The sequence below is a fragment of the Notolepis coatsorum genome (genome assembly GCF_963971535.1).
Source record: "Notolepis coatsorum genome assembly, chromosome: 16".
NCBI lineage: Eukaryota > Metazoa > Chordata > Actinopteri > Aulopiformes > Paralepididae > Notolepis > Notolepis coatsorum.
In genome coordinates, this window is record NC_140180.1 from 29,244,957 (window position 1) to 29,265,664 (window position 20,708).

Below are 20,708 nucleotides of genomic sequence, written 5' to 3' on the forward strand. Positions count from 1 at the left end.
AAACAGGGCGTCTCCTCTCAGCCCAACCCCAAAACCACCCTCCTTAAAGTGACAGTGCCCCATAAACACATCAATACAATACCATGGTGAATTATGTCTCTAGAACCCACTACAATATTGTGATTCAACAAGATATTCCTAGAACTAAATACAGTTTTCTGTATTTAGACTAGCTTCAGACCCTGCACTCTATCAAAAGCCCAAAACCTTTATTAAAGATCCCCTCTACTCAAATACATGCTTTTGTTTCATGGTTAAAAAGGAACATGGCAACATTATGGGATTTGCGCTTACCGTCTTCTCCAGAGTCTGTGCGTTCAGTAGAATGTTATCCAGCTGCAAGCTAGCCTAGCTTAGCACAACTGAATGGAAGCGGATACGGACCACTAGCCTAGCTTAAAACCACGGGAGAGGTGTTTTTGGCCAACAACTGGGGTAGCTGGTCCATATACACTTCCATTAATTTGTGCTAAGCTGGGCTAGCTTGCAGCCGGATAGCTTTCTACTAGGGGTGTAATGATACATGTATTCATCCTGCAAGTTCACATACTGATGTCACGACACTAGGTGGAACTAGTGTTGAATACGTCTCAGGGGGGACTATACGACATTAGGTGGAACTAGGGTTGAATACGTCTCAGGGGGGACTATAAGACATTAGGTGGAACTAGGGTTGAATACGTCTCAGGGGGGACTATACGACATTAGGTGGAACTAGGGTTGAATACGTCTCAGGGGGGACTATACGACATTAGGTGGAACTAGGGTTGAATACGTCTCAGGGGGGACTATACGACACTAGGTGGAACTAGGGTTGAATACGTCTCAGGGGGGACTATAAGACACTAGGTGTAACTAGGGTTGAATATGTCTCAGGGGGGACTATACGACATTAGGTGGAACTAGGGTTGAATACGTCTCAGGGGGGACTATACGACATTAGGTGGAACTAGGGTTGAATACGTCTCAGGGGGGACTATACGACATTAGGTGGAACTAGGGTTGAATACGTCTCAGGGGGGACCATTATGACACTAGGTGGAACTAGGTTGAATATGTCTCAGGGGGGACCATTATGACACTAGGTGGAACTAGGTTGAATATGTCTCAGGGGGGACCATTATGACACTAGGTGGAACTAGGGTTGAATACGTCTCAGAGGGGACCATTATGACACTAGGTGGAACTAGGTTGAATATGTCTCAGGGGGGACTACACAACACTAGGTGGAACTAGGGTCAATATCTGTAGAGGCTTACTTTGTTGAATATAATGTTGAATATGAAGCTCGTATTGCCAAATTCAGATGATAAATAAAACGTTGATGCTTGTAAAGGCATGCCAAGCGGACGGAGCAACTTAACAACCGCATTGGTGGATGCACACACAATAACACAGGTATCGCAGACTACCGTGGCAAGCCTAGGTGGAATTAAGTATAACTTGTACTACCATCTGTTCAAAAGAAATTAAAAGAAACCTAGCCTTATACATTGAGGATTTGTTGCTTTCTCCCTGTTGTACCAAACTCATACTGAACCGTGACCCCAAAACAGAGGTATGTACCTAACCGTGGCTTCTGTGTACTACCGTACCTACTTTCTACTGAACACACAGAGAGGAAACTGGTATCTACTGTATCTTCTTGTCTGACTCTGGAGAAGACGGTAAGCACATCCCATAATGTTAGCGTGTTCCTTAACTCCTTGTGGAGGCTCGACTTTGACTATAAAGATTGTTAATTGTGCAGAACTTGTCAGCAGAGCGCCTTTTTCCACATTCTTCCCCTAGAGAGGGAGAGTGTCTCTACTTCCCTGAAATCTGAGTTGCATGTGTGATGTCACTAATAGGTCAAACCTCTCATGGTCCAATATGTGGTAACTTGTCAACTTTAGCTTCAACCCACAGAAAGCCGAGTAGATATTGATGATGTCTTGAAAGAATATCATCTGCCGACTTGGAATTCCAGGTTGTTATACAATTGTTTATACAAATTGTTATTCAATAGAATTTTTTAAGGGTTTAAAATACATCTGGAGGGGATCTTTAAGGGTAGATGCATGAATGACAGCGTCATCTGCATAGAAATGGGAAGTGGTGCTTGGCAGTTGATATACACAGTAGATAAAGGTGGGCCAAGAACTGAACCCAGAGGGATCCATTACCAACTGTTAGCATTAGGGATGTTAACAATTAATCGAAGATCGATTGATTGATCGTTAAGGCTTTACTCGAACACGTGAAATTTACTCAAACGATGCATTGTCCATCTAGTCTAGTGTATTTTCAAGTCATGTTTCAATGAACAGATAGAGGGCGCAATTTAACTATGACAAAGAGGAAACTATCTCGGTGTCTAGAAGAAGCGAGGGAATCTTTTAGCGACTGGCAGCAACTTAAATCATGACAAAATGAAGCGGACAAAGAGAAGCATTTTGAAAAAAAAGGAGAGAATGCCACCTGCAAACACTGCGATTCTGCATAGACATACAACACAACGACAACAGCTATGCTCTACCATGTGAATCAGGTTAATTCGGATAAGTTGGCTGGCTCATCCTCGCCTCACCTGCAGCAACCCACCATCGGCTCTGTGTTTGCGAGGAGGAGCTGCGACCCACAACGGGCCGAAAAAATAACAGTCAGTCTGTGCATATATTGAGAAAGATATGATGCCTATCCAAAGCTGGTACGCCAGTACCTCTGCGACATCTGTACCGTCCGAGCGAGTGTTTTCAGCCGCTGGACTGATTGTGACCAGGCTGAGCTCCCGCCTGACACCCGGTCATGTGGATATGTTGATTTTCCTCAACAAAAACAAAAGGACCGGGACCCTGTGAGTCAGTCTGAGACAGGCTTTTTATTTTCTCTGTTGGCGATCTTGTTGCAAAGTAGTAATAATAATAATAATAATAATAATAGCCTTAAATAATCTTGTTGGCTCGTTATTACGGTTGTTTTCAGCCCGTTTCAGTTATTTAGTTAAATGTTAGGCCTATTGGAAATTTTGCGTTTGACATTAGTAGATTTTTCGTTTTTGTATATTTATTAAGTTAATATAAAACAGTGTTTGGAACATTTTGAGTTTGTTAAATACATGCTTTTGATTTTTTAAGTGGTGAGAATTTTCTTTGTTGCCACATTATGTGGCGCTCGCCCACACACATGGATTGGACAGCGAGGCAGTGGTTAAAATGTCTAGGCCTCTACGCTTCTATACGTTTAATATGATATACAATGTTGTTCGAATGCAATATGTTGCTGCTGTATAAATAAACCCTTTGATTGAGCAAACGAATGCATTTGTTATCGTTTGGCAAATTTGGTATTTTTTGTTACAATTGATCGATTAACTGCTCGTTAACGTTATCAATGATCGAGTCAGGAAAGTGCTTACAATTTGCAACCCTAGTTAGCATATATAATATGTATATATAATAACGTAAATATAAAACTAATTGTCATATAGTGAGTTATTCGACAGCAACAAATAAAGGTGTGCTTGGCTTAGGTTTTTGACAAATTTCTCCAAGTACCTTAGGTGAACCATCCTTTGCAATCCCCACATCGTTGGTGGCGATCCCTTTAACGCTTCCATCTTCATGAAATAACACCTTGACAGGAGAAACAGCACAACACTTGAAAAGTGTCTGGACATTGAAAACACACTTATGTAATCCAATCAAGCCAGTGACGGGCAAATTATGTGACTTTTGTGAGCAAGCCCCCTAAATAATGAAATAATGACCCAATCATTCATACAAACTTTTAAGTGTTGTTTTTCCATCTTGAAAAAAAGAATTGGGTACTAGAAAATAATGACAGGTAATCATCCACACAAGGACCTACGCTGAACAAAAGGGCAGATCCCATCATTCACGTTGATTTGTGAAAAGTGATAACATAATTGACATACACTCTACATTGATGGGAAAATGAGTGGCCAGGGTAAAATATAGAAAATGGAGGGTTTACCTCTGCAGCTGCATAGCCGGGGTAGATCTCCACTCCTAACTCCTCTGCCTGCTCTCCCAGCCAGCGGACAAAGTTCCCCAGCCTCACAATGTAGTTGCCATGGTTGTTCATTGGCAAACCTTGTGGACACATGAGGGAGAGTCAGATCAAAAGTAGTGATGAACCGATTATTAGGGCTGTCTTAAATACTTCGAAGCTTTGTTCGATGGGCATGGGAATCGAATATGAAAATAAAATTCGATTATTATTAAAAAAGATAAAATAAATAAAAAAAAAATGTTTTGTGCAAAATCAACTCTGCCTCTCTTTGTTAAAGTGCCACTTGCAGGTTAAACCCTACTCTTATCTTCAATTATGGGTAGTTAGATGAGTGCTGTTTGTTATTTAAGATGAGGTCGGACTCTGCACTGACAGATTTGTGTTCATTGTGCTGCTTTTATAAAGCCTCAAATGACGGCTTACAATATTTCATGAAAGTGTTTTGTTTGTCTAAGATTTAAAAAGGTTTAAACTTTGACAAAGTTGAACAAAGTGCTGTACAAGTCCCACAGCATAAAAAAAAAGAAATTCGATTTTTTATTATTTTTCTTTTTTTAATCTCGAAGCTTCGAATTAAAATCAAATCTCGGCCCCGAAGCTTTGAATTCCAAAAAAAAATCGAAGGTCAGCCCTACCGATTATGAAACTTCATAAAAGGCACAATCCGTGATTGCATTACGGTATAGAGCAGCGGTTCTCAAACTACGGGTCGCGACCCAAAGTGGGGTTGCGGGTAGGTGGCAGTGGGGTTGCGCATTGGCAAAAGAATTCAAAACGACAAGCTGGCAGCAGCTGTTTGTATTTGCCATGTCTCGCCCCTTCATCAACGGAGGCCGACACAGTTGAATAAAAATAAGGAAGTTCCAGGCACTCTTCTTGTATATAAAAAAGCTTTAATAAATAGCTTAGTTCATATTATTTAGAACCATTAAAAAACACCAACATGTTTCGGCCTCTCTATCGGCCTTCTTCAGGGCATGACACAGTATTCCAATACACTACATCCTGCGCATGTATAATCGCGTAGACCACGTCTAGTCTTTTGTGTGTAACCTTGACACTCGCAATGGATAGGTGTTGGAGCCAAATGTATGATTTTGTTTACTTTGTAAATAATTGTATAGGTCTATAGTCTATATTTCATACATAGCCTATAGAAGCACTTAAAATGCCATAATCTATATAATCACTGTTAGTGCCAAATGTATGGTTTTGAAGTTATTATTATTATTATTATTATTGTTATCGGTATGAATGAAGTCATGACTTATATAAATAATGGGTTTTGTGATCATGTATTGTTGTAATTATTATATTTTGATCAGCTAATTATGAGATGCCAATGAGATGCATGTGGCTAATTTGGGGAAACGGGCATCAGGTGTTTAAAATGGGCTGGCCGTCACACAGCCAGTGTTCTAAGAATGTTTGGTATGTGGCGACACCGTTTTTTGACCGCTGCAGAGCAGCCTATGTTTTGATTCTACAATATGATTTCGCCGTCAAACGGTAAGATAAACATTTCCTATGGTTCATTGTGGGGATTATTGGAATCCGAAGATCTAAATGGAAAATATGAAAGGAAAATAAATGTCATATACAAAATCCGATCTCCCGAGTGCTGCTATCTGAGCGCGTCAACCAAGCGCATACCAGTAGAACCAGAAGGTGCATTTACGTTGTATAAGGATTGCATCTTTATAGTCAAAAAACCCCGCTGCTTGTTGATGAAATGGACGTTGTACATGTTTCGCGCTGCGAATGGAAAGCGAGCGGTATCTGACATTTACTATGGATCCAATACTTCCGCATTGCCGTGTTGTTTATGAATGAACGCGCTCCGCCTAGGGCTGGGCGATATGGCCTAAATATGATATCACGATATTTTCTGACCTTTCGGCGATACACGATACGCATCACGAAGTTTTTCTTTTTTTCCCCAAACAAGTCATTATGAGGCTTACCAAGACAGTATTTGAGTTTGCAAGCTAACATTAAAGACAAAATTAAATACCCATGCATTTAGCATTTTTATATTATATATTAGATTTAGATTATTGGATTATTAGATTATATATTGCATATATTTAGCAATGAGATATTTATATTATATGATTTAGATATGAAATATGATGAATTGAAAATGGGGGACCCTGATGTAAACAAGACGAAAGTCTTTCTCTGGTCTGCATCCTCCAGTCCACTGTTGTTGTATTGAGCTGTACTGTATTGTACCCATGCTGCAATCTGTTAATAACGTTTTCATTCATTCAGACGGCAAACAGAATCATTTTGATTGACAGTCGAGTCTGCCAATTACGTCACACCGCTTGCACCCGCCCTGCTGTTCTTAGCACCAATCGGCAAGCGCATATAAATGTTTTACTTCCGCCATTGGAGAGCTCAATGACAACAACAATGGTAGCGGTAGCTCCCCGCGGCCGACGTTTAGCTTTTAGCTCCGCAGGATGACTAAACGACTGGAGGCATAATGATTTTACTGCAACGGATGTTATAATAAAAGCCTTTCCATACATCTGTCTGATTGAAAACTTTATTAACAGACCGCAGAATGGGCACAACTGAGTCAGCACGGGCTGAGATATGAACGACTAATGCTTGCTATATATAGGTCGACCTCGGACGTTGCTATGTAAATACGCTGATGTTATTGAACGTGTAACTATATAACGTTAATGCCACAAAACGAATGCCTTTGTTATCATAAGTAGTAACTTTGATGCAGTAGTGTGTGTGTGGGGCGGCGCTGTTCAAAAGTTTCAACGTGTGGACCAGATTGACGCGACACAATCATCTTGGGCAAAACATCACGATATCCACGATACGTTTAAAAAGTGTATCGTTAATGAACTGTACCCGATATTTATATAATATCGTCATATCGCCCAGCCCTAGCTCCGCCCTCCGCTGAACGGCTGTATCCAACGCGTCACCGCGGTGTGTGTAAAGCATAAAGGGAGGTTTCAATGCACCCAGAAGGACTGCATGAATGTTTGTTGTCAGAAGCGCGGAGAGAGAGAAGAAGAGCGGATTTTCCTTGCAGACAAAAACAACCCATTGGCAGAGAAATGTGCCGATAATGAATGGCTGGCACAGCTGGCATATCTAGCTGAGATCTTTGACTGCCTCAATGTGTTGAATCAAGGTCGGGACACAGACCCGTTTGGACTCGCAGCTAAGATAGAGAGCTGGATTAAGGAACTCCGTTTGTGGCACTCCAGGATAATCAGCGGAGATTTGGGGGTATTTACTCAGCTTGATGGTTTTTTGGAACAGAGGAACAGAATGTTCCAAAGAATCATTTGAAGCCCATCATCTGTAGTCACATAGAAGGGCTCATTGAACAATTTCGGAACTATTTTCACGAACGAGAGAGTACGGACAATTTGGACAACTGGATCCTAGATCCGTTCATTACGCATGACGCAACAGGCCTCCCACTGTCTGAGCAGGAGGCGCAAATTGATCTTTCATGTGATGAGAAAGTCAAGTTCACTGGACAGGCCCTCGCAAAGTTCTGGATATCAGTCCGGAACGAGTACCCAGTGTTGTGTAATGCTGCGCCGAGAAAGCTTGTCCTTCGCATCAACATACCTCTGTGAGGCCGGATTTTTGGCACTGACATTAATACAAAATAAATACTGATCTCGCCTCAGAGTAGAAGCGGATCTCCGCCTCTTTCACAGCACAACGCAGCCACGCATCATGGAACTGTTCAAATGTACAAGCACACCCCTCCCATTAGGTCTCTTTTTCTTATTCTTTAAAAGCGCATGTGAACGCATTCTCTTATCTTTTTTTATGTTCTGGCAACATTTGTTTTATAAATGTGTATACAGAAACAATTCCGTTGCTTTTGTTGATAATATTCATTAATTTCATTGATAACATAGTGCTGTCATTTAATTTTCTAATAAATATGCATGATCAGGTTCAACAATGTGTGCTTTTATTTTGATATTCCTTATTTCCACGTTGAAATTACACAATACATACATTGTGGGGTCGTGGTATAAAAAAGTTTGAGAACCCCTGGTATAGAGTGAATATATTCTGGAATAGACTCTCATACATAATAGAATATAATTGTGAAATCAAGTTGGTGCAGGGCTAAAAACTAACTTTTTACATTATCAAGACTCAGATATAGACATCATATATCATCTATGATCATATTCTGGATACTAAATAAAGATAAGTGAAATTGAGGAAAAAGCTGACTAGGCAATGAATTAGGGCTAATGAAGAAAAAATATGATAACTGATGCCTTCCAAAATAGCAAAGTTAAAATATCCAAATAGCTTGGATCTCTCTCTCTCTCTCTCTCACTCACTCCCCCACCCGCACAGAGTCACTCTCAAAAACTACAAGGACTTAATGATTATATAATATATAATAATAATACCAGTACTTACTACCAGACAACATAACTCAACTTTATTCTTACTGTGGGAGCTTGCTGGCATTGCACAGCCTGCTCTTATGGTCTACCAGTAAAGTCTCAACATGTGTGTGGACTCGATTCAGACCCACAATCTCCACTATATCTATCTTAGCTTGATGGAGTGAAGCAGACAAACACACACCGAGGACACACACAAGTGCAGCAACGTTATGTTACCTTAACGGTTGTTCCCCATCTGTAACGTTATTGCTAGCTTTTGGAATTCTGTTAAAGTAAACCAACATAATTGATTATCTAGCTAACCATCTATCTAGCCCATTAGCAAATGCAACCCTTATAACTATCAAATCAATGGCTTATGGTTCAACCAGTAGCCCATCAGCCGCCTCAGCTCTGACAGCAGGTGCTGTTGTCCAGAACGTCTACTGCTGGCAAAACTTTGAACTAGCATCACGTATCACTTCATCAGCGTCAGTGATGTGGAAAACTTTGCTTATCACTCAAATACCCCAAATATCAGTTTAATGCAGTATGACCTGCTCTCAGTGTAAGTTTGCTGAACAACAGCGGACCACAAACAAATACAAGGCTTTACTCTCATCATCCCTCTCATCATCCCTGAAAGGTCAGACTCCCGACCAATCCGAGTGTCCAAAGTATTTTCTTAACAGCCACGGGGGACACCCAGCATGCGATAAGTAATAGTAATCAGTTTCCTGCTGAGATAACACAGTTTTTACCTGGTAACATGGGGACAGGGATTCTGTATTTCTCAGTTAGAATACTAAACACGTCGTCGGTCACCGGTGTGTTTAGGGGAGCCTAAGGTAAGAGAAAACATAACGTTATCCTTCTGCTGTGCAGCATGACTTGTCTACATTTTACTTGTGCTGTACATCCATGACAGTGCCTCTCTCAGTCCAACACAACACACTCACCCCTCTTTCCTTCCAGTCGGGGAAGAGCTCGCAGAGTGCGGTGGGCTCCAGGCAGGCTCCCGACAGGGTGTGCGCTCCTATCTGAGAGGCCTTCTCCACCAGGCAGACCCGGAGCTCCTTCTCCTGCTCATTAGCCAGCTGCTTGAGTCGGATGGCTGCCGACAGGCCGGCGGGGCCTCCGCCCACAATCACCACGTCGGCCTCGTCTGCAAACCTCTCCATCTCCACCCCTGTGACGTACGCAGACAAAACAACACGTGAATACAATGAAAATCCTTTCAGGGTGGTTCACAATCTGCATATACGAGAGGGGCAACAGATATCATATATAATATTCCAATTGAATATATAAATAAATTCAGATTAACAAAAGGATTAAGGATGAGCATAAATAACATATTTCTTAAATAATTATTATTTTTGTGCTTCTCCCATGTTCTCCCCAATTTAGTTGTTATACCCATCACGTGCAGTGTGTATCATGGTCCTGGTCGATGTGCTATCCTCACTGGGAGAGCGTAACGTGCGCAGAGGTTCATGCCATCTCCTCCTGATCCCCTCCCTGCTGAACTGGCGCCCCGAAGTCGCCAATGCAACAACCAGTAATCATACCCTCACTGGCTTCCCACCTACGAACTGCCAGTTAGACTGACCAAGTGCCGCTGGAAAGGATTGAACCCAGGTCTCTGCGGTGGTAAGCGAGTGCTTTCTACCTCTACACTACCCAGACGACCCAGTGCTTAATAATAAATAAATAATAAACTTTATTTTTTAGCGTTTATCACTTTTTCTGGTCAAGCATGACCGACAGATACAGGGTGAAACGGGATATAGATCAGGGGAAGACATTCTGGCAAATGACGGCAGGTCCGGGAATCGAACTTGGAGTCCACCAGATCCGTGACGCAGCACGGTTTTCCCCGACGCAGAAATAGCGCCGAGATATGCAGTGAGCTACTGGAGCTCCCCGACCCAGTGCTTTCTACCTCTACACTACCCAGATGACCCAGTGCTTTCTACCTCTACACTACCCAGACGCTCCAGTGCTTTCACCTCTACACCACCCAGATGACCCAGTGCTTTCACCTCTACACCACCCAGATGACCCAGTGCTTTCACCTCTACACCACCCAGATGACCCAGTGCTTTCACCTCTACACCACCCAGATGACCCAGTGCTTTCACCTCTACACCACCCAGATGACCCAGTGCTTTCACCTCTACACCACCCAGATGACCCAGTGCTTTCACCTCTACACCACCCAGATGACCCAGTGCTTTTACCTCTACACCACCCAGACGACCCAGTGCTTTTACCTCTACACTACCAGTTATTTAAATGTCCTCTCTTAACTTTGTTTGAGGCTACCGATGTAACCCGAGAGCACAGAGCTCACAGTACACACCTGTGATTGGTCAGACAATGTAGCTGAGGAATGGGGAACGTTTGATTTGATGAAGAGCAGGCAGTCAAAATGGAATGCGTCAATAATGCAGTCAATCATGATTAATTAATTGTGGAGGCCAAAATCGTGATCACCATTACTATGCGATTAATTGTGCAGCCCTAGGACAGAGTAGACTCTATTGCCGAGATAGGATGCAAAACTTTGGCCACAAACTTGTTAAGAGCCCTGTAGCATCCTGCTATCCTCTCCTTATCCTTGTCCAATATCTAGGGATTGGGAGTTAGACATGGCTTGGTGCCACTCAGGCAAGCTGTGGCTGCAGATTAACCCTGAAACTAGAATGGAAATGTTATGTACAGTAAGCAGCACAGTAATAGTTTAGGGATGCTACACTGGTTCTGCCTTCACACGTTATGAATAGTCTGCGGTTGTCCTGCTCCCTGCTGTCAAGTGTACCCTCTAGCAGAGGTGTGGACAACATGTCAAACTAAATCAGACTTGCAACTCCACTCAATGACTCGTGACTTCAGCCTTATGACTTGAAAGACTTGATACTCTTCCCTAGCCCAAAATGTAAAGAAATTGAATTATGACGTAAAAGTTATGAAGCTAAATCATCTTAATTTCCCTGATTACAGTTCCACTTTGGATTAATCCGTCAGCCGCCAATCAAGTTGTGTGAGCAGAGAAGGAAGTTGTGTGTCAGTGCAGAATCATCTAAATTGAATATACTACTAGTGATCTACTGGCTTTAAAAATGTTAAGTGGCATTACAATAAGGACTCGTTTAGAACTCAAACCCAAAGTTTCAGACTTGTGACTTGCTTGAGACTTGCCCGTCTGGACTTGGGACCTGACTCACGACTTGAGTGTCAAGACTTGAGACACTTACTTGGGACTTCCAAAACAATTACTTGGTCCCACCTCTGCCCTCTAGTTTACCAGACCAAAAGAATAAGGTTGTCGGAGCGCACATGTGAGCTTGCCCACTTCTGGGATGCTTCACCTCACCGTGCGCTGCCAGTGTAATGTGCTCCATTGATTGACATGGCAGCAGCTCAGCTGCTCGCTCCTATAATGGTGTAGTTTGGGAGGTGAATGAGAATACCGGTGTCATTTAGAGTTTAGTAGTTAAGACCCTAATTCGATTTTCTTTTTACATTTACTCAGGCACGTAGATAATCAGCAGGTTGCCTGCAACGTTGACGTTGCCCAAACCAAACTTTGTCTTTTAATGCGCCGTTTCCAAATGTGATCTCCTGCACTCATTGGCTCGTAGCCAGTGCATATCTTGTAATTAGGGCTGGGCAATGTGGTAGCCATTAACATTTTGAATTATTTTGATACCGTTATCACATAGACGTGAAAAATCCCATTTGATGTTCATCGTATCTCAACTGTATGGTTAAGTGTGATATCAAACCAAAACTTAAGATTTTCAAATACATTTCTCTCAAATATTACAAATCTCACAACTTTTGTGAGAAGTTTTGGTTAATATGAGCTTGTTATCATTCCTTTATACACCAGAATCATCTACCACCCACCACCATATCACAAAATGACTTATTGCCCAGCTCTAGTTACATGATGTACAACTGCCCACCAGTTAGGACAGCCGAAACCAGTCCAATCTTTCGCGGTCGACTAAAGACGCACTTCTTCAACCATTATCTGAAATTTTAAAATAATAATAATAATCTAACCCTAACTAACCTTACTTGTCCTAATATACTAACTTACACTGTACCACTCAACACTTTGATGAACATTGTTACTCAGCTGATAAGAGTTGTGCCCTTCCTGATGACTTGTCGTACAGAACTTGTAAGTCGCTTTGGATAAAAGTGTCAGCTAAATGACTAAATGTAAATGTACGTGTTTTGATCAATTAAATCCTGCATTTAATCAATCTGTGAACATAATTGAAGCTTCACAAGGTCCACTCCAGACGAGGCGGTGGCTTACCCTCCCATCGAGGGTCCTTCTCCCTGGGGTGGATTGTGTAGTGTGTTGTAATGCGGGGCACTGAGGCAGCCGAACACTTCCATCTGGAGGTGTACAGCTGAGGGGCTGCATACTCTGGTTTCAACACTCGTACACACCTCTGAGCTGCAAGAGAGAGAGAAGGTATGAACCGTTAAGTGCCAACTGACTCCTGCAGAGAAGATGTCTGTCGTTTGAAACAAGTCTCAAAGACAAATAACAGGACAGGTCACCATTGATATGACATGACACAACACTGCAACTGGCCTGCATAAATTCAGTGGCTTGTGTTTGTCTGACACATGATTGCATTGGCAATACAATCACGTGTCAGATTGCATGGCTCCATTTGAGGAAAGGTCATAAACAGTGCTGGGATTAAACATTGCACTTCCCAATCAAAGTCAACAAAGTAATTGCACGTCTTTACATTACGTCACGCCCACAACATTTGTTGTCTGGCAATATGGTAGGCAGCACAAAACATAAACATTTCCCAAAACTCTGCAGAGAATTTTTGTTGTCATAAACAAGTGTTACAATTCCAATCATCTATCATTGTTCTTTTATTTATAATCTGTGAAAATGTAGTGCAGCATGACGTGTCTCACTTTTAAATGTCACACAGCTGTCATTAGCTGGATGTGTTAGCTACTAGCTAAAGACACAGCCTAAGAGACAGATGCTTACAATATACAAGTCCATCGTGGGCAGCACAATACTTTAGATAAATAATAAACACGTGTCATCAGTAATGACTTGACTGTAGTTGTGCAGGTGCGTAAATAATAACATTATAAGAGTTGCAACCCCGAGACAATGACACTATTCAAATGACCCATATTTAGCTTCAACTTTGACCCAGATTGTAGCTTAGTGCTAAAACAAATGGGCATGTCCACTGACAGGCTACTGTCAACTGGGCTTGTTAGCATTGATAGCATGGGTGCCAAACTATGTAGCGTATGATCACAGTATTATGCATAGGCCGTAAATAACGTTGATTGTTGGTAAGTTGTCGAGTTAGCAAACACTCAACGCTGTCAGTAAAAACCAATATCAGTCGAGCACGATCCTTAGGTCTACTGTAGACTCTACTGTGGAAACAAACAGGCTAGTTTGCTAACGTTAGCTAGCGTTCACTTACCTCGGGCTGAATATCTACAAACGTTAGCTGGAAACATGGTAATAAGAGTCGGTCAGCTAGTGCTAAATCACTAGCTAACAACAGACTTGTTTCAGTGTAGTGTGATCAAGTGAAGCGAGGTATTCTGGTGGTGCAGTCCTCTGGACAAAGGTTGTGAGCCTGTGTTTGGCCAACAACGCTCCTCACCCACTCTGCGTCTCATAACATAACAGTGCTGCACATTCGAGAGTGTCAAGTAATGCGCAGGTGGTGCAGAGCTCAAGCCGGGTCAAAAACAGGAGTGGTAACTGTGTAGTTGATCATCAGAGACAGTCTCTCTCTTGAGAGACTTTGGTTATACTGTAGAATGATTTAATGATCCAAAATTCAATAATTATGAGCATGGTTATAAAAGGCACCCAACCCACTCATTGATTGAAAATGTTGGGTACAATACAGTACAGCTCAATACACACAATTGTTAAGGGGATGCAGACCAGAGAAAGACTTTAGTCTTGTTTACATCAGGGTCCCCCATTTTGACAGTCATGGAGTTGCTCCACTACTTGTTTGTTTACTTTATGAAGTTGTTTGAATGCAGGCTTCTCAATTCTCAGTATCCTTATTAGAGAAGATTAGTGACAGTCTCCCAGTCATTGAAGAGGCAATGCATCTCACACAATAGCCATCAATATCTTATGCCAAATGATTAGAGCCTATTACAATTTTTTTTCTTTTTTAAATAACTAGCCTATTTATCAATTAACAAGTCAGAGTCCGAGTCTGCACCTTCCGAGTCAGAATACAATCAATGCTCGAGTCCAAGTCCGAGTCATCAGTGCTCAAGTCCAAGTCGAGTCACGAGTCCTGAAAATCAGTTCAGGACTCGGACTCGAGTACTACTACACTGAAACATGCACTCCCAAAATAATGCCTGTGATTACACTTTGGCATGCAATACAATGGTACTGCTGCTACGGCCACGAAAAGGCATCCCTGGCTACCACCCGAATGGACCACTGTGTGAACCGAGCAAGCAAACGATGGGGGAACAGAGGAAAGACACTAGGAACTATAATAACCTACCTAGCCAGTAACTTACTGATCTATAAAACACATAAACGGGATGGAGGAATGGGAAAGAGACGAACCCGGAGGGAAAGGTCAAAATAATAATAAAAAAAGAAAAGGAAAAACTAATATTGCTGCCCTGGGGTGTAAAGCCCAGCTAACACTGTATTGTTGATCCAACGATACACACAGGGCAGAGGGCGATGGTAGATGGAGGACGAGGTTAGATGATGGAACTGAAGCCAACGTCGTGGGTGGGGTATAGCAACGGCTGCCTGAGACTTCCACCCTGGAGTAGTCTGCCATCTTCACTGTGGGCTCCAATTATAAAGCCCAAGTGTGTCTCTCCATTATTTCATCTCGTACCAATGGGAGAGCTGGGGGGGGGGGGGGGGGCACCTGCCCTTTTGAGCCTCATATTATTTTTTACCGTTACCCATATAGACTGCCCTTCCAAGGATAGAATCTCTAAATATTAGGTAAAGAGAGAGAGATGCCCCATATTCCATTGCAGTTTGCACAGCCTCCTCAGCGTGCCTCTCCCCGGACCTATATATTTTATGCATAGCGTGGGTGGTGATGATGATGATGATGATAGAAACCGCTGTGGCGCATACAGTTGAATGCTGGTATTACACTCACTGAGGGACACGAAGAAGTCAAGTCCGATGGGATTTGGGAATTTCAAATACAAATCGGGATTGGAATAAAAAATGCATTTATATTAAACAATACAGAATATACAGCACTTCTTGATCTGTAGGGTAAGTGTTAGGATTAGGGGTGCTGAGAGGGTGAGAACGCAATTGCAGAGGGAAGAGATGTCGAGACAGGAGGCAGAGACAAAGTAGTAGTAAATAATAAAATGTATTTGCAGAGCAAGCCGGTAAACAAGGCACGTTACAAAAGAACAAAACAGACTCAGCCGAGCTGGCACTGATGAACAACGAACTGTGAACACGAACATAACAGAATACTATCGAACACCTACTTAGACAAGAACAACAGGGTGAGGACGACGTCGACAGGAACAGAGGGAACAGAGGAATGTCACCACACAGAGAAGCAGACCGAACACACATATATACACTGACTAATTACAATTGGCCACACCTGGCCAGGCCAGTCTAAAACACCACAACAACCAACTAAACACAAAAGCAAATTACAAAACCACAAGCAGACAGGGGAAACACATCACACATGGGAAGGGACATTCAATAACACACACCATGAAATAACATTAATTATATTCATCAATATAGTCAATATCGGTGTGATGATTGCCTGCACCATCTGAGTCATCTGGCCACTAGAGGGAGGTAGGAGACCAGGTAGGAGACCACTGTTCCCACTGTGACCACAATTTACATTGTGGCCACTGTTTCCATTGTCCTCCCTGGAACCGTTACAGTACGTCCCCCCGAACGGGCGGCTTCCAGACGCCCGAGACCCTGAAATAGGCTGAGGGGGGGAGCCCGGAAAACTGGGGCCGGGAGCCCGAGAAAACAACCCAGGAGGGGCATAGGAGCCAGGGGGGCTGAAAACGGGAGCAGAGGCCCGGAGAAGGGGGCTGGACCTGGGAACAGAGGCCCGACGAGGGGGGGTGGGGATGGGTGCAGAGGCCCAGAGAGGGGGGGTGGGGACGGGTGCAAAGGCCCGGAGAGGAGGGCTGGACCTAGGAACAGAGGCCCGACGAGGGGGGGTGGGGATGGGTGCAGAGGCCCGGAGCGGGGGGCTGGAGCTGGGATGTGGCGGCGGCGACCCCCGGAGCAGGATCCAGCGCAGACCATGGCGAAGACCACGGCGAGGACCAGGGCGCCGATCACAGCGTAGGGCTGGACCAGACGGGGAACCAGGACCAGTCGAGGAGCCAGGATCTGACGAGAAGCCAGGACCAGTCGAGGAGACGAGATCCGGTGTAGCAGCCGGGCCAGGTATAGAGGCTGGGCAGGACGCAGAGACCGGATCGGTCTCGGCGGCGAGGCGTGGCGTAGGATCCGGCGATGAGGGACCTGGAACAGTGACAGCCGGAGCTGCGCTGACCGGAACCAGGCTGGCAGTGATGGCCGGAGCTGCGCTGACCGGAACCAGGCTGGCAGCGATGGCCGGATCAGCTGTGGAGGCCTTGCTAGCGATACTAGCCCCGTTCGCCCTCCGAGCCTTGCTAGGCCTTGGCGGTTTGCGAACTGCGGGGACTAGGCTAACCGTGGGGCCTGAAAGAGCAGTAGGGATTAGGCTAGCAGTGGGGACTGTGCTAGCTGGGGAAGCCTGGTCAGCTATAGGAGCGATGCTAATGGGAGGAACTGTGCTAGCTGGGGAAGCCTGGCTAGCTACTGGAGTGCAGCTAACGGGCGGGGCTGTGCTAGCTGGGGACTCCTGATTAGCTATAGGAGCGATGCTAACAGGCGGAACTGTGCTAGCTGGGGAGTCGGGACACCTGGTTAGCTATAGGAGCGATGCTAACGGGCGGAGCTGTGCTAGCTGGGGACTCCTGGTTAGCTATAGGAGCGATGCTAACGGGCGGAGCTGTGCTAGCTGGGGACGCCTGGTTAGCTATAGGAGCAATGCTAACAGGCGGAGCTGTGCTAGCTGGGGACTCCTGGTTAGCTATAGGAGCGATGCTAACGGGCGGAGCTGTGCTAGCTGGGGACTCCTGGTTAGCTATAGGAGCAATGCTAACAGACATTGTCCTCCCTGGAACCGTTACAGGTAAGCACTTATTCCCTCCCCCCTGAACATTTATGGAGATGTATGGGCCTTTTAAGTCAGTGATAAAAGTGTCTTTTATCAGTGATAAAAGTGATAAGTGAGCTCCTGCACTGATTATTATAGTTCAATATTTAATATTTGATCACCAAAACCCCCCAAAAAGCATAAAAAGGGGGCCCCCCGCCCGAAAAGGGCCCTTAAAAATTGTGGCTTGCACGCTTTGCGTGCTCGTTTAGAACACACACAGCTACAGTGCCCTTTTCAGCCTTTGAGCACCTGCCCCTCTAAAGTCCTGTGCATGTCCCTGCTCCCGACAAGGTCAGTTGCTCACAGCTGTGGCCAATCATATCAATTACAATTACTGGTAAACACTAAACTATTGTAATTTACGTCTAAAAGTTACAATTACTAATCCTACAGGCTTTAGATTTGAACATCAATCAACATAAAAAAGAAAAGAAAAAGAATCAGCCTTTGACATAAATGATTTTTATTACATGTCAGGACACAGTAATTACAACAACTGAAATTGGAATGCGCAAGTGTTGTCATGGCCCTCATTTATAACCACCAGTAAATGTAGACAGACAAAAACCAAGACAGCCTTCTTTTTTCACAATCTTTTATCGTTTACTGAAAAATATATGTTCTGCAGATTCACCACTGCTATAGGCTTCCATTATATAACACTACGTAAACCCCAAAACCCAAATGAAAGTCACCACATCTGAATAAAAGCCATGCTAACTTCTGCTATTTTCCTGAAAGGTTTGTTGTATATAATTCCTTAAGACCTATTTTACATTATTTACCACAGGTTTTAGTTTTTCCCTCTGAGAAGTTGCTATATTGTGCCTTAATATGGTGTCTAAAAGGGAAGCAGAGGAAATCTTCCTCAGATATTATAGCACAATGGCAAAACCTTCCAGAAAACAAGTATTTAGCATGGCATCTTGGTCAAATGTGGTGCCTTTTCATAGTTTATGTGGTGAAGACACATTTCAGATACACCGGAAGCTAATGGCAGTGGTGAATCGACAGAAAATAACTACCACATTTTTCAGTAATGGTTATGGTTTATATGAACAAATAAGGCTGAGAGTTGGCGAGTTGGAACCCACATGTCAAAAAGACTGGTCCTTTAAATATTGTTATCCTGTCTTAGTCTAATCAAGAATGGATGGGTGATTGACCTTCAAGCTAAAACATTCCAAATGATATAGGCTATCCATCATTTGCAAGGCTTGTAATAGCTTCAGTTACAACATGATCGTATAAAAGTAAAACTTGAGGAATATTATATATATAATACAAGTACATAATGTATACTGTATGACATTTTGAAGTAAACAGTCAAGGCCATGACCTCTCATTGTTTTCCTAATTCATAAAATTAGAACGTAACCAGAAATCTGAACGTACAGGATAATCCACAGCTGATGATAGAAATGGCAATAACAATGTTTAATTCCACCAAATTTCATACAATGATTCATTTATGTTGACATATTTACAGTGTATTGTGATCAAATAAAGTTTTCATGGGAATACGGACTCATATTAGGCCATAAGGTGAAGCCTGAGAAGTGTCTAGAAAACTATTCTTGTTCCCACCTCGGGGAACTACTCAATTTTCACTCTGGGTGAAAGGTCTATAGGTGTGTAGATTTAGGAATAAAAAGTTCTCCATTTAGAATCTTCTCCATTTAGAATCTACCCGGTTTTGCACAATCATAATTTAAAATGTTCTATTTTAAGACGTATTGGTGCGAGTTCTGTCACGTATCTTGCGTTCGACCAATAGCAGCTCTCTTTGTTCCCAAGTTACAGACCACAATACATTTGTGTAAACAGTAATGTGACGTTAGCATGTCATCCACGGAGTACATCTCGATGAAAATGGACAAAAAACACACATTCTAACGTTCGCAAAATAGGTTTCTAAACAATATGCATATACGCTACTTACTATAGGCAAGCGATTGGATACAGCTGAGAAACGGGCCACAACGTACGTGTTATTGACCATACATTTAAATCATCCTACAGCAACAACACAGCATTGCACACGCTGTGAAAACGTCTAGAATGTTTCAAAATGTTGTTAAAAAAAATCACACCGATGCATGACGTCCTGTCATGGAAATGATTCGATAAACCTCCACAAAACACACAATCCGTGATGCATGCAGCAAATTTGTATCAAAAACACTTTACCTTGTGATTCCCAACCTGCAATATTAAAGATGCTGGTACAATTTTCTAAAGATTGAGGTTGTACACATAAAGCAGTTCAGTGGATAGTATAATGAGAAAAAGTATAGACCCACACACTTTTGATCAAGATAGTTAATCAATCAAAACACTACACCATCCCCTTAACCCATTCTCTGCCGGAGCTTATATCCATCCTTGTAGCCTCTCTGCCAGCACTATTTGTCTATGGAGATGTTCACCTTCTTTGCAGGGCTATAACTTTTTAAATTGTATTGCTAAATTGACATTACTATGGCCCATTCAACATCAATTATCTATCGTTCAGGATGTAGGAACGTTTTACTTTTTCATTCACACATTCATACTAAAATACCGTCCAGAGTATAAATATGTTTTTATATATGCTGTATTTCATAGAACGTGAGATATAGCCATAAATGCATATATTAGATGATCAAATGCAGTTTGATACCGATCAACGTTATATTAAAAATGTCAACTGTACATGATCCTAAACGTCATGACTGGTCATCTGCTGGTGACCGGAGGGGGGGGGGGGGGGGGGGGGGGGGGGGTCGTTTATAATGCAATGACCGACGTTAAATGATTCATGTAGTATGGGTGATATATAGATCAGAGCAGTTTGTATGGATAATAATAATCAAAAACACTGAAACTCACGGCAGCTTCCTCTTACCGTTGGGCGATCACACTGGTGCAAACAGATCCCAGTTATGTGATGTTGATCTAGGTGATCCAGTTCCGGTTTGTATAATACTAATATACGTCCAATCATGTTGTTTATTGA

At 43.0% G+C, this 20,708-nt stretch overlaps 1 protein-coding gene across 1 annotated transcript in view; it reads right to left on the minus strand.

The window, feature by feature from the left end:
• etfdh (electron transfer flavoprotein dehydrogenase) overlaps positions 1-14,127 on the minus strand; it is a 28,445-nt gene extending 14,318 nt beyond the window's left edge. Inside the window, exons 1-6 of the mRNA XM_084332363.1 lie at positions 13,922-14,127; positions 12,757-12,900; positions 9,380-9,609; positions 9,182-9,263; positions 3,976-4,094; positions 3,537-3,614 (exon numbers count right to left, since the gene is read on the minus strand). Of these exons, the coding sequence (XP_084188489.1) occupies positions 3,537-3,614; positions 3,976-4,094; positions 9,182-9,263; positions 9,380-9,609; positions 12,757-12,900; positions 13,922-13,958 (690 nt within the window). The 5' untranslated portion in view covers positions 13,959-14,127. The remainder of the gene's footprint in view (positions 1-3,536; positions 3,615-3,975; positions 4,095-9,181; positions 9,264-9,379; positions 9,610-12,756; positions 12,901-13,921) is intronic.
• Positions 14,128-20,708: the final 6,581 nt, after the last annotated feature.